Genomic DNA, 21,888 nt, shown 5'->3' with positions numbered 1-21,888 from the left:
AGCGCACAAAGGTTATGTCTGTCTGTATGTAAGGCGTGTTATCTTTGTCCCACCTCGAACGCGAGTATGTTCCGAGGCGGTCAGCAAGAAGCTTGAAGCATGTTTGTCTGGATGGCCGTCACGACTTATGTTTTACGTTGTTTATTTTTGCTCTTGTTTTTATTATTATCACTATTTATTATTCTCTTCTGTTTCATTTTCTTTTCGTTCTCTGGCATTTGTTCTTGTTCTAATCACTATCACAGTAATTGTTCTTGTTTTTTTCATTATATTCCTCCTTGTTTGCGTTCTTGTTCTTCCATTACTTTTCCTCAACTTCTCTTGTCATTTGTTCGTCCATTTCTGCGTTTCCAGTCCTCCTTACATTAGATGTTTTCGGCTCACACAAAATATTCCCAGAGTCACAAAGGAGGCTAGTCAGGTTTTCATAGGTGTTTGTTCACGTTCATGGCGCAGAAGTCTGGTCAATCTAATGCTAGGCTGATAAAACTACCCACGGAAAGACTAACACAATATTCGAAAGCCTTATTAACTGTGGGCGTGTCAGCCTGAAGCGTTTAGAAATATGGGTCTTGTGTTAGGCTGGTGTGTATAGTGTTTGTCACAGAAAGCCTTTGAGATATTTTGTAACAATTGTTTCGTTATTTTCGTTTTTTTCGTCCTCTTTTTCAGTTATTTTTTCCCCTTATCCATTTCTATTTATATATTTTCCTTTATTTCGCTTTCTCCTCATTATCATCATCTTGTTTTTGTTCTTCTTGTTCTTGTTGTTGCTGTTCTTTTTCCACTAACATCTCTACCTTCTCCTCTTCCTCCTACTCCTCCTCTCTCCTCTCGTCTTATCTCCCTTATTACCGTTTTTATATCTATTTATGACCTTTATCACTCTCTCTTCCGTTGTCTATTGCTTCCTAAATTATCACCACACGTGTTATCTCCTTGGTTCATTCCCTTATCTTGACCTCCTTGTTTGTTTTATATTTATTACATCATCATTTGTTTTATCTTTTATATTATCGCTTATTTGTCCCCTCCTCGTGTGTGTGTGTGTGTGTGTGTGTGTGTGTGTGTGTGTGTGTGTGTGTGTGTGTGTGTGTGTGTGTGTGTGTGTTCTTAACCCTTCCAGTTTTCCTTTACCCTTTGTCTCTTTTATCTTGTTTTCTATTACATGTTTTTTTTCTATTTTCTCTTTCTCCCTCTGCCCGCTTTTGCCTTATTTTTGCTCTTACACTTTTTCTATATTCCGATACTCTTCCTTTCTTCTTCTTTTTCTTCCTTCCTCTCCTCCTCCTCCTCTTCCTCCTCCTCCTCCTCCTCCTCCTGTTTCGCCGCCTTTCTTTGCCCTTCTCCTTCCTTTCAGTTGTTTTTCTGTTTGTATTTTTCTTTCTCGGTTTCTTTTATCTTCGCTTCCGCCTCCCACGTTTTGTTTGTGTATTCTGTATAATTTCCCGTTTTGTCTCTTCTTCCCGTCTCCCCAGTTATCCGTCCGTCTGTCTGTCTGTCTGTCTGTCTGTCTGTCTGTCTGTCACTATTACACGTTTCCCTTCATTCCTCTTTTTCTTGTTTTTTTCATCTGTTTTTCAATTTTTTTCTTCCTATACTTTTGTCAACTCGCTACACGATTTTTTGTATCATTTTTCTCTTGCGTTTCCTTCATTTTTTTATATATTCTTTTAATCTTCGTTTCGTTGTTGCGTTGTATTTTTTTTTCTTTTTTTCCTCCCCATTCGGTTAATCTATTCTCTATTTTTTCCCTTTGTTCCTCTCCCTCTTGTTTCCTTCTATCCGGTTTCGTTTATTGGGTTTCTCCTCAGATTAAATTCTTGCTTTTTTCTTCTCTCTAATTCCTTCACTTCTTGTCTCATCTTATCGTTTCTCTTTTCCATTTTAACTCCTCCACTTTCTTTTTTCTTTAATTTCATCTCTCTCTCTCTCTCTCTCTCTCTCTCTCTCTCTCTCTCTCTCTCTCTCTCTCTCTCTCTCTCTCTCTCTCTCTCTCTCTCTCTCTCTCTCTCTCGAGCTCCTTTAACCCTCTTCAGAGAGTGTCGAGGTGGTCGTCGGGACAGCGTGCGGGTAATCTCGGCGATGACTGTAAAACACGGAGTAGTAATAATAATAAGAAAGTCAAGAAAAGATAATAATAACACTCCATTCACATTCAGCGATAGTGACAGAGATAATGATTATACAAATATGAACAAAAGAAAGAAGGATAAGGCGTGCTAAACAGAATATCCAAAAAGTAGAAATAAGAAGCAATTAGAAAAATAACACACACACACACACACACACACACACACACACACACACAAGAAGCCCTAAACAGTTATTAGTATTACCATTATGCAAACGACGCCAGTATAATGTGTCAAAGAAAACGGGACTTCGGGGAGCTGCGTGGAGGGGGGACTCGTGTGTGTGTGTGTGTGTGTGTGTGTGTGTGTGTGTGTAGCTTAACATAATAAGGTCTCTCTCTCTCTCTCTCTCTCTCTCTCTCTCTCTCTCTCTCTCTCTCTCTCTCTCTCTCTCTCTCTCTCTCTCTCTCTCTCTCTCTCTCTCTCTCTCTCTCTCTCTCTCTCTCTCTCTCACACCGAATAGCACGACCAAAGAAGACACAAATGCTCTCTCACGAAGATTTGCCTTGCAGGACACCCGAGAATGCGAAAGCCAAGAGCAGGAAGAGGAGGCGGAGGAGGAGGAGGAGGAGGAGGAGGAGGAGGAGGAAAAGCAATACCAAGGGAGCGAGGTAGAGTAAGGAGAGAAGGAAGACCTTAAAGTGAGGTTAGCAAATGAGAAGGAAGAGGAGGAGGATAAGGAGGAAGAAGAAGAAAGGAAGACGAAGAAGAAGAAGGCATAGAAAAAGAAACAAAATTAGAAAAGAAAAGGAAGAAGAGGAACAGGTCAAGAAAAAGTGAACTAGCAGGAGAAAAGAGAAGAAAAATTGGAAACATAGGGATGATGATGATGATGATGATGATGAGGAGGAGGAGGAGGAGGAGGAAGAGGAGGAGGAAAGAGAAGGAAGTGAAATGAAAGAAAAATAGAAAAAAATGCATAACCGGAAGAAATGGAAAGAAAAGAAGAAAAACGACGAGCCCGAGGCGTCGTATAGGAAGTAAGAGGTGGAGGAGGAGGAGGATGGGGGAGGAGGATGTCGAGGTGCCGTAAGAGAAGGAACTGGAAGAGGATAAGGAGGAGGAAAAAGATTATGGTGGCAGAGGAATGTTAAACCTGGAAGCAAAAGGAGAAGAGGTCCTAGAGGAGGAAGAGGAGGAGGAGAAGGAGGAGGATTATGCGCTGGTGGAAGCTAAGTAAGAAGAGGATGAAGAGGTGGTGACTGATGAAAGGGTGTGATGAAAGGAGATGAGAACGGGGGATGAGAGGAGAAGAGAGGAGGAAGAAGAAGGAAAAGAGGAAGAAGAGGTGAGCGAAGGTGAGATAAAGTTTTTTTGTAAGAGGTAAAGCAAAGGGAAGAGATGGATATTCAAAGAGAAAAGGAAGAAGAAAAAACAGAAGAAAAAGAAGAAGAAGAAGAAGAAGAAGAAGAAGAAGAAGAAGAAGGAGGGAAAAAGAATGAGTAAAAGATAAAAAAAACAAAAGAGAAAGATTTGGAAGTGTAAAGAAGTGTGAGAAGTAAAGAGACGAAGAGGAGGATGAAAGATACAAAGGCGTGAGAGAAGAGAGGGTGAGAAGCAAGGAAGAATAGAGTCAAGAAGGAGGAGGAGGGGGAGGAAGGGGAGGGTGAGGAGGAGCATGGAGTCAACACTGCTTTGAAACATTTGGCATAAACAAACTCTTTAGTATTCATTGTGGTACGATCTCTCTCTCTCTCTCTCTCTCTCTCTCTCTCTCTCTCTCTCTCTCTCTCTCTCTCTCTCTCTCTCTCTCTCTCTCTCTCTCTCTCTCTCTCTCTCTCTCTCTCTCTCTCTCTCTCTCTCTCTCTCTCTCTCTCTCTCTCTCTCTCTCTCTCTCTCTCTCTCTCTCTCTCTCCCTTCCTCATCATTCCCCTCTCTTTCTGACACGCATGCTTCCTTTTCTTCCTTATCTTTCGTTTTTCTCCCTCTACCCTTTTTTTCTGTGTTCTACTGTCTCCTCTTTTATCTGATTTATTACTGTTTGTTTTCCCCTCTCCTTCCGCATACACCCTCTCCGCTATTTTCCCCTCTATCATTAATCTCCATTCGCAATTCATTACTACATTCCACGACACTACGAGGCTACTTGACCGAAGTGACATTAAGCAAGTTGACACTATTGTTTTAGATTTTGCCAAAGCCTTCGACAAAGTCCCGCACAAAAGACTGACATTAAACTTGAAATACTACGGTATTCCAGGACCTATTCTTCACTGGATCACTGCATTTCTTACTAACAGGACTCAACGTGTTCTTCTTGACGAATCTTCATCTGACACTGTCCCTGTTTCTTCAGGTGTCCCACAAGGCACCGTTCTAGGCCCCCTTCTTTTCCTCCTGTACATTAACGATCTTCCACTCTCAACGCCTAACTCTTCCACTAGCCTATTTGCAGATGATAGTTTGCTGTTTAGAGCAGTAAAGACTACTGACGACTGCAGACTGCCACAAAAAGACTTGGACGCCCTCCAGCGGTGGGAGCGCACCTGGCAGATGCACTTCCGACCAGACAAATGCAAGCTGTTAAGATTCACCAGAGCTCACAACCCCATCCATCACACTTACACTCCATAATTCAGAACTAGAATCAGTCCACACATACACAAGTATCTTGGTGTCCACCTATCCACTAACCTTAAGTTCAACACCCACATAAACCACATCAGTGCCACAGCCAACCGAACTCTGGGGTTCCTGAGGAGGAATTTACATAACTGCACACCTGACATTAAACACACAGCTTATGACACACTTGTGAGACCAACACTGGAATACTGCTCCACGGTGTGGGATCCTTACACACACAGAAACATTGATAGGTTAGAACAAATCAAACCAAGGCGTCTAGGTTCATTACAAACAATTACACTTGAACGCCTGGCATCACAACACGGATCAAACAACAGATAATCATGGAACCTCTTCACATACGCAGACAAGCACACAGACTTACACTTGTGTACACGATCACAAACACTCACATTGACATTGACCCACAAACATACCTACACAACGCAAACAGTCAACGTACTCGTAACACACACATATATAAATACCAAACATATGTCACTAACACTGACGCATACAAGCACTCATACTTTCCACGCACCATACGTGACTGGAACAGCCTCCCTCAACAGATTTTAGACTGCGGTACAATAGACTCATTCAAAAAACAAATACACACTCACTTGTCATCACAACACACCAACACTAACAATTATACTTGATCCACTTCCCTCCCCTGCACACCCGGCTCCCCCGTCCCCCCAACAGCCAACACAAATATGCGTGTTATGCACCTGTGCGGGTGCCCTGCGCATCATGTATCCAGATCCAGATCCAGTTTCTTTTGTTTTATTCCGTCTCATGTCTTCATGCTGTTCCTCTTCCGTCCTCTCCTTTTCTCTCACGCTATTCATCACATGATTGTACGGTCCCTTTTACATTCAGTTTCATTATATTTCTCCATCTCCCCCTTTTGTGTGGGTGTAGTTTCCTCCCTCCTTCCTTCATTGCTTCATATATTCATTTCCTTCCTTTCTTTATTCTTCTCTACTGTCACTTCCCAAAAATAACTTTTTTTTGTATATATTTATCTTTTTACTCTATACACATGTTTTTCCCGCCCTTTCCTTCTCCTCCTCTTCTTCCTCCTCCCCATCGTGTTTTCGCTATTTTTCTCCCATTTGCCCTTCCTCATTTTCTCCGCCAACTTTCCTCTAAATATTCCCCCCTTTCCTTTTTTTCCCACCTTTACTTTTTTTTGGCCCCGCCTTCATCTTCTCTCCTTTCCCTCCTCCTCCTCCTCCTCCTCCTCCTCCTCCTCCTCCAAATCCTCCTCCCCCTTTATCTTTTTACTCTATACACATGTTTTTCCCGCCCTTTCCTTCTCCTCTTCTTCCTCCTCCTCATCGTGTTTTCGTTCAGCCAACAGGCTTTCTGCTGCCTGCTAGTCCATATTTCCATGTTTCCTCTCCTCCTCCTCCTCCTCCTCCTCCACCCCCTTGAATCGGTAACAAGGCTTATCTGATGTATAAAAATGACTTCATATTTGCAACAGAAAAGGAGGAAGAAGAGGAGGAGGAGGAGGAGGAGGGAAAAAAAGGGCAAAATAGTAATAATAAAAATAGTAAAACGGAGAGAATGAAGAAGTAGAAGAAGAAGAAATAGAAAAAAAGAAGAAAAAGAAACAAAAAGGAAAAAAGGAAGAAAAAAATATAATTAAATAGGAAAGTGGAAGAGGAAGAAAGAAAATAGGAAACAAGAAAGTAAGAGGACTATGAGGAAAAGGAGGAAGAGGAAAAAGAGGCAAAAGAAAAGATGCAGATGGAAAACAGTAAGGAAGAAGAATTGCAGGAAGACATGAAAAACGGAAACAAAGAGAAGGACAAAAAGGAAGAGGAAATTATGGAAAGAAAGAGTGAGAAGGACAACACGAGAAAGAAAATAATGGAAATAAAAAAGTTAAAAAAAATGATGAATACAAAGAGAAAGGAGAGGAAGATACGATTGTATGTGAAGTGAATTTTTGGCCGAAGGGAAGAGAAAGAGAGAGAGAGAGAGAGAGAGAGAGAGAGAGAGAGAGAGAGAGAGAGAGAGAGTTGAGTCAAGTTTGCATGAAGGGAAGAAAAAATAGCAAGACAAATGCATGATAATCGGAAATTATTTGAAAAGGAGAGGAAGTAAAGGAAGAAAGGTTTTTTTTTTCAACTAAGGAGACAGCTCAAGGGCACAGCAAAAGGAAACAATAATAAAAAAAAGCCCGCTACTCGCTGCTCCTAAAAAAGAATCAGAAGAGGTGGCCCAAAGAGAGGTCAATTTCAGGAGGAGAGGTGTCCTGATACCCTTCTCTTGAAAGAGCTCAAGTCGAAGGCAGGAGGATATACAGATGAAGGAAGATTGTTCCAGAGTTTACCAGCGTGAGGGATGAAAAGTGAAGATGCTGGTTAACTCTTGCATAAGGGGTTTGGACAGTATAGGGATGAGCATGAGTAGAAAGTCGTGTGCAGCGGGGCCCCGGGAGGGGGGGAGGCATGCAGTTAGCAGGTTCAGAAGAGCAGTCAGCGTGGAAATATCGATAGAAGATAGAAAGAGAGGCAACATCGCGACGGAATTTAAGAGGTAGAAGACTATCAGTGGGAGGAGGAAAGCTGATGAGACGAAGAGCCTTAGCCTCCACTCTGTCCAGAAGAGCTGTGTGAGTGGAGCCCCCCCACACATGAGATGCATACTCCATACGAGGGCGGACAAGGCCCCTGTATATGGATAGCAACTGCGCGAAGGAGAAGAACTGGCGGAGACGACGTGAAAGTGTATTTATTCGCCTCTATTTTTTTCTGTGATGTAAAGAAAGACTGAAAAAAATATGATGATGATGATGATGATGTGTATGAATATAAATCATGAATCTTATAAAAAAATAATAAAGAAAATACGATGAATTATGAATAGCAAAGTGAAGAAAAAAGATAAAAGGGAAAAAACTGAGAAATGCAAATGGGTTAATAATATTAATGAAGGTTGAGGAAATGGCTATAAAGAAAAAGAAAGTTCTAGCGAAAAGAAAGATATTCAAGGAAAAAAGCGGATTGCTGAGAGAGAGAGAGAGAGAGAGAGAGAAATTCATGCAATAGTAATTCAAAGCTAATATAGTAGGCCATATTTCGTTTCTCAAGGAATTCGACGCAGTTTCTCTCTCTCTCTCTCTCTCTCTCTCTCTCTCTCTCTCTCTCTCTCTCTCTCTCTCTCTCTCTCTCTCTCTCTCTCTCTCTCTCTCTCTCTCTCTCTCTCTCTCTCTCTCTCTCTCTCTCTCTCTCTCTCTCTCTCTCACACACACACACACACACACACACACACACACAGTTCAAAGCAGAAAACTACCATCAATCATTGTAGGATGCTTATATAGACATCCCAAGGCCCCCGCTACCTCATATGATTATCTAATGGAAGTCTTCAAGCACGTTAACCTAAGAAAGAAACCCATGTATGTGTTCGGCGATCTTAACGATAACCTTCTAGTTAACAACAGCAACCTGCGGAAAATAATTGAAGCTTGCTGTTTATTCCAAGTAATAAGTAAACCAACACGTGTCACCCCCCAGTCTGCCACACTACTTGATGTCCTAATCACAAACAAAAAAGAAAGTATTGTTACCTCTGATTGCCTTCCCAGTACTATCGCAGATCACAACATGATTATCTCAAAAATCGACATTAGCAAGCCCAAACGAACAAAAATAAAGAAAACTTTCAGAAGCATGGCCACATACAATAAAGATAACTTTCGTGAAGCATTGCTAACCAGCTCAGACTGCTTAAATAATATCACGTTAACTGATGACATTGACGAACAGGTGAATATACTTAATACAATATTCAATTCTTGCCTAGATCAAGTTGCCCCAATGACGACTAAATATATAAATAGACCACCTGCTCCCTGGATTGACAAAGAAGTAAGAGATAACATGAGGTACAGGGATAGCTTACAAGGCCAGCTAAAATTAGATCGACACAACACACAACTTTACAACAAATATAAAGAAGAAAAGAAACGCGTTAAGGATAAGCTCCACAAGGCAAAAAAGACATACTATCATAATAAATTCCGCCAAAGTAAAGGCAACTCGTCACAAATGTGGAGTAATATTAGAGGTATAGTGCCTAACAATAAACCTAATAACAACATCATCACTAACGAAGATATTAATGACAAGGCGGAGGATTTTAACAACTACTTCGCTAACGTAGGAAGAGAAACGTTTGAGAGATGCAAAAATGACTCTACTAACAATAATACTAACTCAGACAACGTACGAGTAACTCATGACACTATTGATAACTTAGACACAAATAACTTCTTCAGACCTAAACCAGTTGATGTTGAGACTGTAATTCTAACAATATCCAAACTAAAGGAGACCAAAGCTGTAGGTAGCGATGGCATTTCTTTAAATTTCATAAAAGACAGCCTTTTTGTTACAGCCTTCTACCTAACATGCATATTCAACACCTCAATAGCTACAGGTAAATTTCCCACCCCATGGAAACATGCCATTGTTGTCCCGATTTTTAAAGGAGGGGATAGCAATATCAACTCCAATTACAGACCCATATCACTCCTCCCTGTGATATCAAAGGTCTTAGAAAAAATTGTAGCTAAGCAACTTTCTGACCACCTGGAAGGGAATGCTTTACTTTCTAACTCTCAACACGGATTCAGGCCGGAGCTATCTACTGAAACTGCTCTCACAGTAATATCCAATAATGTATATAGTAACCTAGATAACAAGAGAATTACTCTGATAACTTTATGTGACTTATCGAAGGCATTCGACAGTGTTAACCACGACATTTTACTGCAGCGATGCCTTAAACTACGTATAGACCCTTTCTGGATCCAAGACTACCTATCAAACAGAACTCAATCAGTCCGGCTAAACAATCACATATCACCCAAATCCTTAATAACACATGGAGTCCCACAAGGCTCTATCCTTGGCCCTATTCTTTTTACTATTTTTGTTAATGATATCTCGGATCACATCAGCGACTGTATACTGGTTCAGTACGCAGATGACACACAGTTTATCCACAGTGACAACATTAATAACATAGACCAGCTAATAACCAGAGCTAAAGTAACACTGTCGAATGCCAAGACTTACTTCCTAAAAAGTGGCCTTATGTTGAATTCTAACAAAACCCAATTTATATTTATCGGCACACGGCAACTGTTATCGAGCTTACCAGATGATATGACCATCAACTTTGACGGAAGTGATATACCAATAAGCAAACATGTTAAAATATTGGGTGTTTACTTTGACAAGTACATGACGTTCGACACACACATACATCAACTCAACAAAAAAGTAATAGGGGTTATAATGTTCACAAACAGAATTAAGGACATATTTGATAAGGACACCAGAGTGATTGTTATCAAGACACTAGTGTTAAGTCTAATCAATTACGGACTAAAAATATGGGGCAACACCAATGAGACCCTCATGCAGCGAGTGCAAAAACTGCAAAACTTCGCTGCCAAAGTTGCTGCTGGGGGATACAAAAGACGCGACCGTGCTACTCCTGTGTTACAAGAACTAAAGTGGATAAAGATGAAAGAAAAAGTGAAATTCGATCAGTGCATAATGGTGTATAAAGTGACCCATAAATATTATCCTGAGTGGCTACTAAACTTACCATATGTAACACAAATTAACGAACTTGTAACGAGACAAAACGGAGACCTATTTATCCCAAGAGTGAGAACAGACAATGGTGCGCGGTCACTATTAGTAAGTGGACCAAGAGCATGGAACAAGCTCCCCCCTAATATAAAAGAACTCCCGTCACTCACGAGCTTCAAGAAAGCCCTAACTATTCACGCTCTTCAAGGAGGCTTTTGCTAAAGAACGCGTGAAGGACATAATATACACTTATCACGTACATATGTATTATATCTAGCAAGTTCCTATATATGATATCCCATGTAAATATTTAGTAATTAAGATACAAGATTAGTTAAAGAAAGTCTTATATATGATATCTGTACTACATGTAAAGTATTTAGTAATTAAGAGAAAAGCCATTGTACATTGTACTTTAATGGAATAAAGCATTCTGATTCTGATTCTGATTCTGATTCTTACTGCCATCTGCTGACTCTCTCTCTCTCTCTCTCTCTCTCTCTCTCTCTCTCTCTCTCTCTCTCTCTCTCTCTCTCTCTCTCTCTCTCTCTCTCTCTCTCTCTCTCTCTCCTTTTTTTGTCTAGTCTTCTTTTATTCCGCTCACCTATCTTCTAATTTACTCCTGCTTATGTTCATTCTCTCCCAGTTTTGATTCTACGTTTTCATCTTTTTTTCCTTTTTCATCTTTCAGTTTTTTCTATTCATCGTTTTTTTCAATTTTTTCCTTTTTTTTCCTTTTCGTCTTTCATTACTTTTTTCTCCTCATTTTTTATTGTTTTTTCTGACGTTCTTCGTTTTACATTCTGCTCAAATTTAACGGTTTCCCATTGATTTTCTTTTTTTGATTCTCCGTTTTCCTTCTTCCTTTTCCTCTTCTACTTCCTTCCAGTCCTCACGCTCTTCTTCTTCCTCTTTATCCTATTCCTAATTTTGCTTTTTATCTTTTCTCTTTTTTTCTCTTCCCTCTCATTTTTTTTTTAATTATGCTTTTACATCTTTTCTCTCCCACGTCTATCTCAATCTACTCTTTCAATCACTTCCTCTTCCTCTTCTACTTCCTTCTAAGCATACAGGCAAGAGCATTCTAATATCTTTCATTTAAATATAGTTTTAAAACAGGTGGTCGTTCAGACAACTCCTTACATAACGTTTCTTGTTCTGAGGTGCAACACGACCCCGCTAACCCTGCCTAAGGTTTTTTGTAAGACAATATTTTCTATTTTTTCATTTGAAATATAAGATAAGAAATGTAAGCACACACATGCGTCCAAACACTCCCCACAGATGCGACACTCATGAACAATTTGTTCCGTAGAAGTGGCACCGTTCCATGGGATGCGTTCCTCTGCATGGTGATTTTAGTCAGCTGGCGAGCCGTTCCTCTCAGTGTGATTGTGGTGCTTCTTGGCACTCCTCAGTCTCTGTTATCACCAGTCAGCGACAGTTAATGTTCAGCGGGTGTTGAGAAATGCACCCGGAATGTACGTCACCTGTACGTCGCTGAACATTTGAGTTTGATCACGACGCTATGTACTCGCCCGGTGCTCACAGAAACTCGCCACCACTCGGCTTTGCGCCTCTCTTGGCGCGGCTTCTGCTGCGGGAGTTGGTGCCCCGATGTGTCTGTCCCTCGTAGAAATGCCTTGTTTCGTATCTGGGCGGGACGTGGCTGCTGGCGTTGTGCTGGCGGTGCTGTGAGTGGCGGCTGTTGGTGTAGTTGTGTGCAGCATACCAGCCACTGTTTTGCTGGAAGGAGTCGTTGCTCCGCTGTGTCGGCCTCTCGAGGTGCCGAGGTGCGCCACGCAGCGAGTTAGAGGCGGATCTAACGGGCTGCTGGTGAGGCCTCGAGGTAAAGTTGGGAGGCTGAGTGACTTGGAACGGCGCGGCGTATCTGAAGGTGTCGTGGCCACGGTACACCTCACGTTCCTTGACGGGGGTTCGGAGGTTACCAAGGTTGAAGCGCACATGTCCTGGACAGGTGGACCGTGGCATCTTTTCTTTCTTCAGGATACCTTTAGGAGACTTCCCTTCAGTAGTGCTATTCATTTGTGCACAGCGAGCTGCTCCAACTGTTTGCTGGTGTCGTGTGTTGTGTTTCTTTACCGCGTCCTTTGCTGACCCTTTCTGTGGCTTTACTGTTCTCTCCTTTCGCCTTTCCAGCTCAGGACGAATGCTGGAGAGACGGAAGCCATACCTGAAGTAGTCGTAGCCACAGTACAGCTCACGATCCTTGACGAAAGTGTTCAGGTTCTGGAAGTTAAAGCGCACACATTTATGAGCGGTGCTGGCCGTCTTTCCTTTCTTGAGGATCCCTGTGAGATGTTGTGGCTCATTGATTTTGTTGGCTGAATCTGTTGCTTCCTCTGCTACTGTTTTCTGAGCCTGTGGCAGTTTGTTTACTGCTTCCTTTGTTGGCTCTTCCTGTGGCTCCACTGCTCTCTCCTTTAGGCTTTTCAGCTCAGGACGAATGCTGGAGAGAGGGAAGCCATACTTGCAGTAGTCGTAGGCACAGTACAGCTCACGAATTTTGACGAAAGTGTTCAGGTTTTGGAAGTTGAACCTGATAGTTTTCTTGACCGGAGTTTGAGATGCATCCCGCTGTTTGAAGCTGCTGATAAGGGGCATCTTTTCCGGTGGGCCGGTAACGGCCTTGCTCCTGCTGGAAGGAGCGTCCCCAGCCGTGCCTTGGTGCCCGGAGGGGAGCTCATCGTATACCTCCTTTATTTTCTCTCTCTTGACCATGTGCAGAGTAATTACGAGAGTGTGAACCCTCTTGCCATGGCTCTCCAATTGCGTGCAGTCTTTTTGTGCGACTGTTGTATCATCCACTGGCTTCTGGACCTTCTCTCTCTTCACCAAGTGGATTATGATGATGAGAGTTTGACGCCTCTTGCCAGTGGCCTCCTTTTCGCCCTTCCCCACCACCCCATCAGCATCCAGCAGGGTGTCGGAGGGGATCTCCTCCTCCACCACTGAGAGAGGCTGAGCAGCCTTCTTCAGGCAGACCAGGGCCTGTTGCCCTGCATCGGCCTGGCCACCCGCGTTTTCGGTTTCCTCGACGATGTCGTCAGGTTCCTCGGAGGGGCTGCGGCGCTTCCGCCTGGCGAAGAGCCAGCCGAAGCACCCGCAGCACCAAGACTTCTTCACTTGTTTTTGCTGAGTCATTTTAATGTAAATGAACAATCTTTAGCAGGAACGTGCAGGTCATCAACGTTGTCCTCTTCTGGGATGGCTTCTCCTCGTCGTGTGCCGCCTTGGCTAAACCGACCACTGGCGGGGACGCTCAAAGAAAAGGCTGAAAGTGTAACGCTGGGGCGATGGGACGTAATGCAGGTGGCGAAATGTTGCTGGGAGTAGTGCGCCCATCCCACGCCCACGCCCTCATGCTCCTCCTGACACCCACACCAACCCACACAACCCACTCCCTCATCCCTGGCCGAATGATTGCTACCAGTATTACGCCCATGCCAACCCCGCACCCACGCCCTCATGCCACCCACACCAACCCACACAACCACTCCCTCATCCCTGGCCAAATGATTGCTACCAGTATTACGCCCATGCCAACCCTGCACCCACATCCTCATGCCACCCACACCAACCCACACAACCCACTCCCTCATCCCTGGCCGAATGATTGCAACAAGTATTACGCCCATGCCAATCCCGCACCCACGCCCTCATGCCACCAACACCAACCCACACAACCCACTCCCTCATCCCTGGCCGAATGATTGCTACCAGTATTACGCCCATGCCAACCCCGCACCCACGCCCTCATGCCACCAACACCAACCCACCCAACCCACTCCCTCATCCCTGGCCGAATGATTGCAACAAGTATTACGCCCATGCCAACCCCGCACCCACGCCCTCATGCTCCTAGCTCCTTCTACTCACACCAGCCCTCATAATTCATCACCTCACCTTCACCTAAACCTGCCGGCGCCGCAACACACATCTCGTCACACCGAGGAGCCGCCGTGAGCTGGGACTGGCCGCATCGTGCCCACCTTACCCAATGAACCACTCGGCCGAAAATTCTTGCCACAAGCCCAGCAAGAACTTCGTATTATTAATCTTACAAGAATAATAACATGTCACACAAATATATTTCCCTTATATTGATTATTGGCAATGAAGGTAGGCGTACAAAATATTTAAATTTACAAATATTTATCTGCTGAAACAATACGATTTCTCAGGTAGTTTTTTTCTTCTGAATTTTCACAGATGACGCGTTAAGCTGCGTGAGGCTTTGTTAACTACTGGATCGTCCTGCGTTTCGCTCCATGAGCCTTTTTGTTGTATTTGTCTCTTTTTATCTTTTATTAACACACACACACACACACACACACACACACACACACACACACACACACACACACACACACACACTTAACACCACCTCTTACTGCCACCTGCTGACTCTCTCTCTCTCTCTCTCTCTCTCTCTCTCTCTCTCTCTCTCTCTCTCTCTCTCTCTCTCTCTCTCTCTCTCTCTCTCTCTCTCTCTCTCTCTCTCTCTTTTTTGTCTAGTCTGCTTTTATTCCGCTCACCCATCTTCTAATTTACTCCTGCTTATGATCATTCTCTCCTAGTTTTAATTCTACGTTTTCATCTTTTTTTTTCCTTTTTCAGCTTCCACTCTTTTCTATTCAATGGTTTTTTTCAATTTTCCTTTTTCCTCTTTCCTTTTTTTCATTTTCATTTTTTTTGTTTTTCTGACTGTCTTTGCAATACATTCTGCTCAAATTAAACTGTTTCCCATGGATTTTCCTTTTTTGATTCTCCTTTTCCTTTTCCTTTTCCTCTTCCTATTCCTTCCAGTTCTCACTCTGTTCTTCTTCTTTATCCTATTCCTAATTTTGCTTTTAATCATGTTCTTTTTATCTTCCTTTTCATTTTTTTTTTTATTTTCCTTTAACACTTTTTCTCTCCCACGTCAACCTTCTCAATCTCAGTTCAATCACTTCCTCTTCCTCTTCTACTTCCTTCTACTCCTGACACGCCTCTTCTTCTTCCTCATTATCCTACTCCAACTTTGCTTTTTATCTCATATCTTTTTTTCTTCCATCTCAATCTCCTCTTTCTCCTCATCTTTCAATCACTTCCTCTTCCTCGTCTACTTTCTTCCAGACCTCACGCTCTTCCTTCTCATTATCGTACTCCAAATTTTGCTTTGAATCTTTTTTTTCATCCCTTTAATTTTTTTTTATGTTGCCTTTACACATTTTTTTCTCGCACGTCAATCTTCTCAATCTCCTCTTTCTCCTCCTCTTTCAATCACTTCCTCTTCCTCTTCCTCTTCCTCTTCTACTTTCTTCCAGTCGTCACGCTCTTCTGCTTCCTCATTATCTTACTCCAAATTTTGCTTCTAATCTTTTTTTTTCCTGCCTACCCTCTCATTCTTAATTTGGCTCACATCTTTTCTCCCGCGCGGCCATTCTCCAAACCCTCTTTTACTTCCTCATTATCTCAATCTAAATTTTGTCATCCATTTTGTTTTCTTTCCTTTCATCTCTTCCTCTTACTCCTCCTCCCCAACCGTGTTTTTACTTATCCTTCCTTTTATTTCGTTTTTTCAGCCTTATTCGTATATTTTTTTATCCTTCTTCTTTTCTGTTTGTATCGTCTGTTTTGTCTTTTTTGTCTTTCCATTTTATTGTTCTTGCCTTTCATCTTCCTCCTTCCTGTCATTTCACTTTTGTATATTATTTTTTTTACTTCTACTTCCTCGTTTTGCTTTCCTGCGTTTTTACATTCTCATAATATTAATCTTCCCAATTTCTACCCATTTAAATACTCTCTTTTGTTTCTCTTCTTTCCCATTCGTGTTTATTTTTTCCTCCTTTTTATTGTTTTCTTCCAACTTTTTCTATTTCTTTTCATATCCTCTTACTTTTTTATATATTCTAAGTCTTATTTCGCCTCTTATCCCTTCTCCCTACTCTGCCTTGCTTTAATTCTTCCATTGCCTTCCTCGTAACTTCCTTTTTGTATCCTCTACGTTCTTTGAGTTATAATTCCTTGACATTTTTTCTTCCATTTCCTTCTTCCGTTTTCTTGTTCATCTTTTTGTTTCCTTTTTGCAAGTCTTGTTTTTACTTCATCTAATATTTTTTCCTTTCTTTTTTTTTCTTCGTCCTTCTTCTTTTGCTTCTTTTCTTCCTGTTACTCCTTCAAAACTCTCACTTACTCATACTTATTATTTCCATATTACTCCTTCACCACCGTTTCACTCCCCACAAACTTTTCCTTCGATTTTTCAATACGCTTTCATCATTTTCCTCCTATTCTCTTCCTTCTCTTCTGCAGTGGTGATGCCGGGAAGAAGGGTGGAGGGGGGCGGATATGGTAGTCCTGGTGGTTGAAGTGCCTGCCATGATGGTGTTAATGGTCGTTATTCAAGTGGTGGGTGATTAGTAGTGGTGGTAGCGGCAGTGTTCCTGATAGTGTTATTAGTTGGAATGCTTATTTTGAGTTTAGGTCTACGGGTTTGTTATACCATGTTTCAGTTACTATTCTTCCATTGTGTGTGTTTGTGTGTGTGTGTGTGTGTGTGTGTGTGTGTGTGTGTGTGTGTGTGTGTGTGTGTGTGTGTGTGTGTGTGTGTGTGTGTGTGTGTGTGTGTGTGTGTGTGTGTGTGTGTGTGTGTGTGTGTGTGTGTGTGTGTGTGTGTGTGTGTGTGTGTGTGTGTGTGTGTGTGTGTGTGTGTGTGTGTGTGTGTGTGTGTAAAATTCACCGTGGCCTGATCGCGTCTTCCTTTTAGTGTCACATTTTTGCACAGCTCTCCTCCGCCCCGCCCTTCTCGTGGCCTGACAGCCAATCACACAGCAGAGCCGCGTGTGGGATGCCAGGTTCCACTTCTCGTAAAATTCGTCAATTTTATCTGTGTTTTACATGCATAAAAAGGTCGAAGATACATAAGTGTGTACCATGTGGACGTATTTTTTTATTATTTTTTCATTTGATTTTGTTCGACTTTGATTAAATCCAGTCAGTGAAGAAATAGAACGGCCAGACTGGTGTGTTGACATCGTCACTTGATGAGAGAGAGAGAGAGAGAGAGAGAGAGAGAGAGAGAGAGAGAGAGAGAGAGAGAGAGAGAGAGAGAGTTTTGTGGGAGCTATTTTCAGGTAAATGGAAACAATTTTGTTAGCAAAATTTCAATATTTTGATTTATTGATGAAGGAGTTATTGGCAAGTCGGAGAACAGATTTGGCACGATTCTTGGCATAAATGTGAAGACCATTTTTAGCAAAAGTTCTAAGGCTCCGGCACCTTCTGTGAGCTGCCTCAATCGTTGATAGCACGCGAACAAGCGTGACTGAACCAGGGAGTTTTGCCATGATAAATGAATAACGCGGAATGTGTGGCTCCATCCCGATCTCACCTCCGTCACGCTCTGGGCACGCGTCTCAGACCTGGAAGCTATAATCATTCCGCAGAGAATGAGAGACAAAATAAACTCAGGTCATCACACTGAGCTGAAGCATACAGGCAAGAGCATTCTAATACCTTTCATTTAAATATAGTTTTAAAACAGGTGGTCGTTCAGACAACTCCTTACATAACGTTTCTTGTTCTGAGGTGCAACACGACGCCGCTATCCCTACCTAAGGTTTTTTGTAAGACAATATTTTCTATTTTTTCATTTGAAATATAAGATAAGAAATGTAAGCACACATGCGTCCAAACACTCCCCACAGATGCGACACTCTTGAACAATTTGTTCCGTAGAAGTGGCACCGTTCCATGGGATGCGTTCCTCTGCATGGTGATTTTAGTCAGCTGGCGAGCCGTTCCTCTCAGTGTGATTGTGGTGCTTCTTGGCACTCCTCAGTCTCTGTTATCACCAGTCAGCGACAGTTAATGTTCAGCGGGTGTTGAGAAATGCACCCGGAATGTACGTCACCTGTACGTCGCTGAACATTTGAGTTTGATCACGACGCTGTGTACTCGCCCGGTGCTCACAGAAACTCGCCACCACTCGGCTTTGCGCCTCTCTTGGCACGACTTCTGCTGCGGGAGTTGGTGCCCCGATGTGTCTGTCCCTCGTAGAAATGCCTTGTTTCGTATCTTGGCGGGACGTGGCTGCTGGCGTTGTGCTGGCGGTGCTGTGAGTGGCGGCTGTTGGTGTAGTTGTGTGCAGCATACCAGCCACTGTTTTGCTGGAAGGAGTCGTTGCTCCGCTGTGCCGGCCTCGCGAGGTGCCGAGGTGCGCCACGCAGCGAGTTAGAGGCGGATCTAACGGGCTGCTGGTGAGGCCTCGAGGTAAAGTTGGGAGGCTGAGTGACTTGGAGCGGCGCGGCGTATCTGAAGGTGTCGTGGCCACGGTACACCTCACGTTCCTTAACGGGGGCGCGGAGGTTACCAAGGTTGAAGCGCACATGTCCTGGACAGGTGGACCGTGGCATCTTTTCTTTCTTCAGGATACCTTTAGGAGACTTCCCTTCAGTAGTGGTATTCATTTGTGCACAGCGAGCTGCTCCAACTGTTTGCTGGTGTCGTGTGTTGTGTTTCTTTACCGCGTCCTTTGCTGACCCTTTCTGCGGCTTCACTGTTCTCTCCTTTCGCCTTTCCAGCTCAGGACGGATGCTGGAGAGAGGGAAGCCATACCTGAAGTAGTCGTAGCCACAGTACAGTTCACGATCCTTGACGAAAGTGTTCAGGTTCTGGAAGTTAAAGCGCACACATTTATGAGCGGTGCTGGCCGTCTTTCCTTTCTTGAGGATCCCTGTGAGATGTTGTGGCTCATTGATTTTGTTGGTTGAATCTGTTGCTTCCTCTGTTACTGTTTTCTGAGCCTCTGGCAGTTTGTTTACTGCTTCCTTTGTTGGCTCTTCCTGTGGCTCCACTGCTCTCTCCTTTAGGCTTTTCAGCTCAGGACGAATGCTGGAGAGGAAGCCATATTTGAAGTAGTCGTAGGCACAGTACAGCTCACGAATTTTGACGAAAGTGTTCAGGTTTTGGAAGTTGAACCTGATCATTTTCTTGACCGGTGTTTGAGATGCGTCCCGCTGTTTGAAGCTGCTGATAAGGGGCATCTTTTCCGGTGGGCCGGTAACGGCCTTGCTCCTGCTGGAAGGAGCGTCCCCAGCCGTGCCTTGGTGCTCGGAGGGGAGCTCATCGTATACCTCCTTTATTTTCTCTCTCTTGACCATGTGCAGAGTAATTACGAGAGTTTGAACCCTCTTGCCATGGCTCTCCAATTGCGTGCAGTCTTTTTGTGCGACTGTTGTATCATCCACTGGCTTGTGGACCTTCTCTCTCTTCACCAAGTGGATTGTGATGATGAGAGTCTGACGCCTCCTGCCAGTGGCCTCCTTTTCGCCCTTCCCCACCACCCCATCAGCATCCAGCAGGGTGTCGGAGGGGATCTCCTCCTCCACCACTGCGAGAGGCTGAGCAGCCTTCTTCAGGCAGACCAGGGCCTGTTGCCCTGCATCGGCCTGGGCACCCGCGTTTTCGGTTTCCTCGACGATGTCGTCAGGTTCCTCGGAGGGGCTGCGGCGCTTCCGCCTGGCGAAGAGCCAGCCGAAGCACCCGCAGCACCAAGACTTCTTCACTTGTTTTTGCTGAGTCATTTTAATGTAAATGAACAATCTTTAGCAGGAACGTGCAGGTCATCAACGTTGTCCTCTTCTGGGATGGCTTCTCCTCGTCGTGTTCCGCCTTGGCTACACCGACCACTGGCGGGGACGCTCAAAGAAAAGGCTGAGAGTGTAACGCTGAGGCGATGGGACGTAATGCAGGTGACGAAATGTTGCTGGAAGTAGTGCGCCCATCCCACGCCCACGCCCTCATGCTCCTCCTGCCACCCACACCAACCCACACAACCCACTCCCTCATCCCTGGCCGAATGATTGCTACCAGTATTACGCCCATTCCAACCCCGCACCCACGCCCTCATGCCACCAACACCAACCCACACAACCCACTCCCTCATCCCTGGCCGAATGTTTGCAACAAGTATTACGCCCATGCCAACCCCGCACCCACGCCCTCATGCTCCTAGCTCCTTCTACTCACACCAAGCCTCATAATTCATCCCCTCACCTTCACCTAAACCTGCCGGCGCCGCAACACACATCTCGTCACACCGAGAAGCCGCCGTGAGCTGGGACTGGCCGCATCGTGCCCACCTTACCCAATGAACCACTCGGCCGAAAATTCTTGCCACAAGCCCAGCAAGAACTTCGTATTATTAATCTTACAAGAATAATTACATGTCACACAAATATATTTCCCTTATATTGATTATTGGCAATGAAGGGAGGCGTACAAAATATTTACAGTTACAAATATTTAGCTGCTGCAACAATACGATTTCTCGGGTAGTTTTTTTCTTCTGAATTTTCACAGATGACGCGTTCAGCGGCGTGAGGCTTTGTTAACTACTGGATCGTCCCGCCTTGCCCTCCAGGAGCCTTGGTGATGGATTTGTCTCTTGTTAGCATTGAACTACAAATACACACACACACACACACACACACACACACACACACACACACACACACACACACACACACACACACACTTAACACCACCTCTTACTGCCACCTGCTGACTCTCTCTCTCTCTCTCTCTCTCTCTCTCTCTCTCTCTCTCTCTCTCTCTCTCTCTCTCTCTCTCTCTCTCTCTCTCTTTATGTCAAAAGCTATTTGCAACCCACTGACAAAACACCGGGAAACAGTAACGTTGAACATTTGTGCGTGCGAGTAAACATTGCAAAAGTCAATTTAAATAATATATCTGTCACCTACAGACCTCCCGGGCAATCACTCGATGACGACCTTGAAATGTACAGCGTCTTAAGGCAGTCACTTAATAACAGCGACTCACTGATATTAGGAGACTTTAACCTCCCCCATATCGACTGGGCGACACTGTCAGGTACAGAAGGCGAGTCACATAGAATGATCGAATTTCTAGAAGAAAATTATCTAAGCCAAATGGTTTCTGAGCCAACTCGACAAAATAATATACACGACCTTGTTATAACGACCCAAGATAACCTTGTCAGTAGTGTCACGGTAGGAGAACACCTCGGTTCTTGCGATCATAAATTAGTGCGCGTCGACATTAAAGCTCAATCATCAGTGACTGAAAATAAAGTAAAGGTGCCCAATTTCAAAAGAGCTAACTTCGTAGAAATCCGACAAAAACTAACAGAAATACAACTATCAGATGACGGCAACGTAGAGGAAGCCTGGCTAAGCCTTAAAAATCACTTACTCACTCAGCAGAACACATTCGTCCCCTTGTGCGAGAAGCGAATTAACATTAATAAAAACCCACCGTGGTTTAATAGCGAAATTAAACAATCAGTCAATGAGATAAAATTGTTTTACAGGTTAAAGAAAGAACAAAGCACGCCCGAGAACATTAGACTTTATAATGATGCCAGGCGACGAGTAAAAAGACTAGTAGGTCAGGCAAAGCGTAGATATGAAGAAAATATTGCAGCCAACTGTAAAAATAACCCGAAATCTTTCTTCAGTTACATAAGCAACAGAAAGGCGATCAAAAGTGGTATTGGACCAACAAAC

The 21,888-nt window shown here is 43.7% G+C and overlaps 1 protein-coding gene across 1 annotated transcript; it reads right to left on the bottom strand.

The window, feature by feature from the left end:
* Nucleotides 1-543: 543 nt before the first annotated feature.
* On the bottom strand, nt 544-20,283 carry LOC126991690 (uncharacterized). The gene is made up of 3 exons (XM_050850401.1): nt 19,600-20,283; nt 12,256-13,174; nt 544-548 (listed from the first exon to the last, which is right to left on the bottom strand). The coding sequence occupies exons 1-3, from the start codon at nt 19,921-19,923 to the stop codon at nt 544-546; spliced, it is 1,248 nt and encodes a 415-aa protein (XP_050706358.1). The 5' UTR covers nt 19,924-20,283.
* Between the last annotated feature and the right edge of the window lie 1,605 nt (nt 20,284-21,888).

Source organism: Eriocheir sinensis, unplaced genomic scaffold (genome assembly GCF_024679095.1).
Source record: "Eriocheir sinensis breed Jianghai 21 unplaced genomic scaffold, ASM2467909v1 Scaffold320, whole genome shotgun sequence".
Taxonomy (NCBI): Eukaryota; Metazoa; Arthropoda; class Malacostraca; order Decapoda; family Varunidae; genus Eriocheir; species Eriocheir sinensis.
This window is presented reverse-complemented; position numbering and strand designations above follow the sequence as displayed.

What these genes read in the sequence shown, in the direction of transcription:
- LOC126991690 (XM_050850401.1), bottom strand. Translation starts at nt 19,923, where the DNA reads ATGACTCAGCAAAAACAAGTGAAGAAGTCTTGGTGCTGCGGGTGCTTC. An exon ending in ACTTGGTGAAGAGAGAGAAG is followed by an intron (nt 13,175 to 19,599) that starts GTCCACAAGCCA and finishes AAGAGAGAGAAG; the next exon opens with GTCCAGAAGCCAGTGGATGA.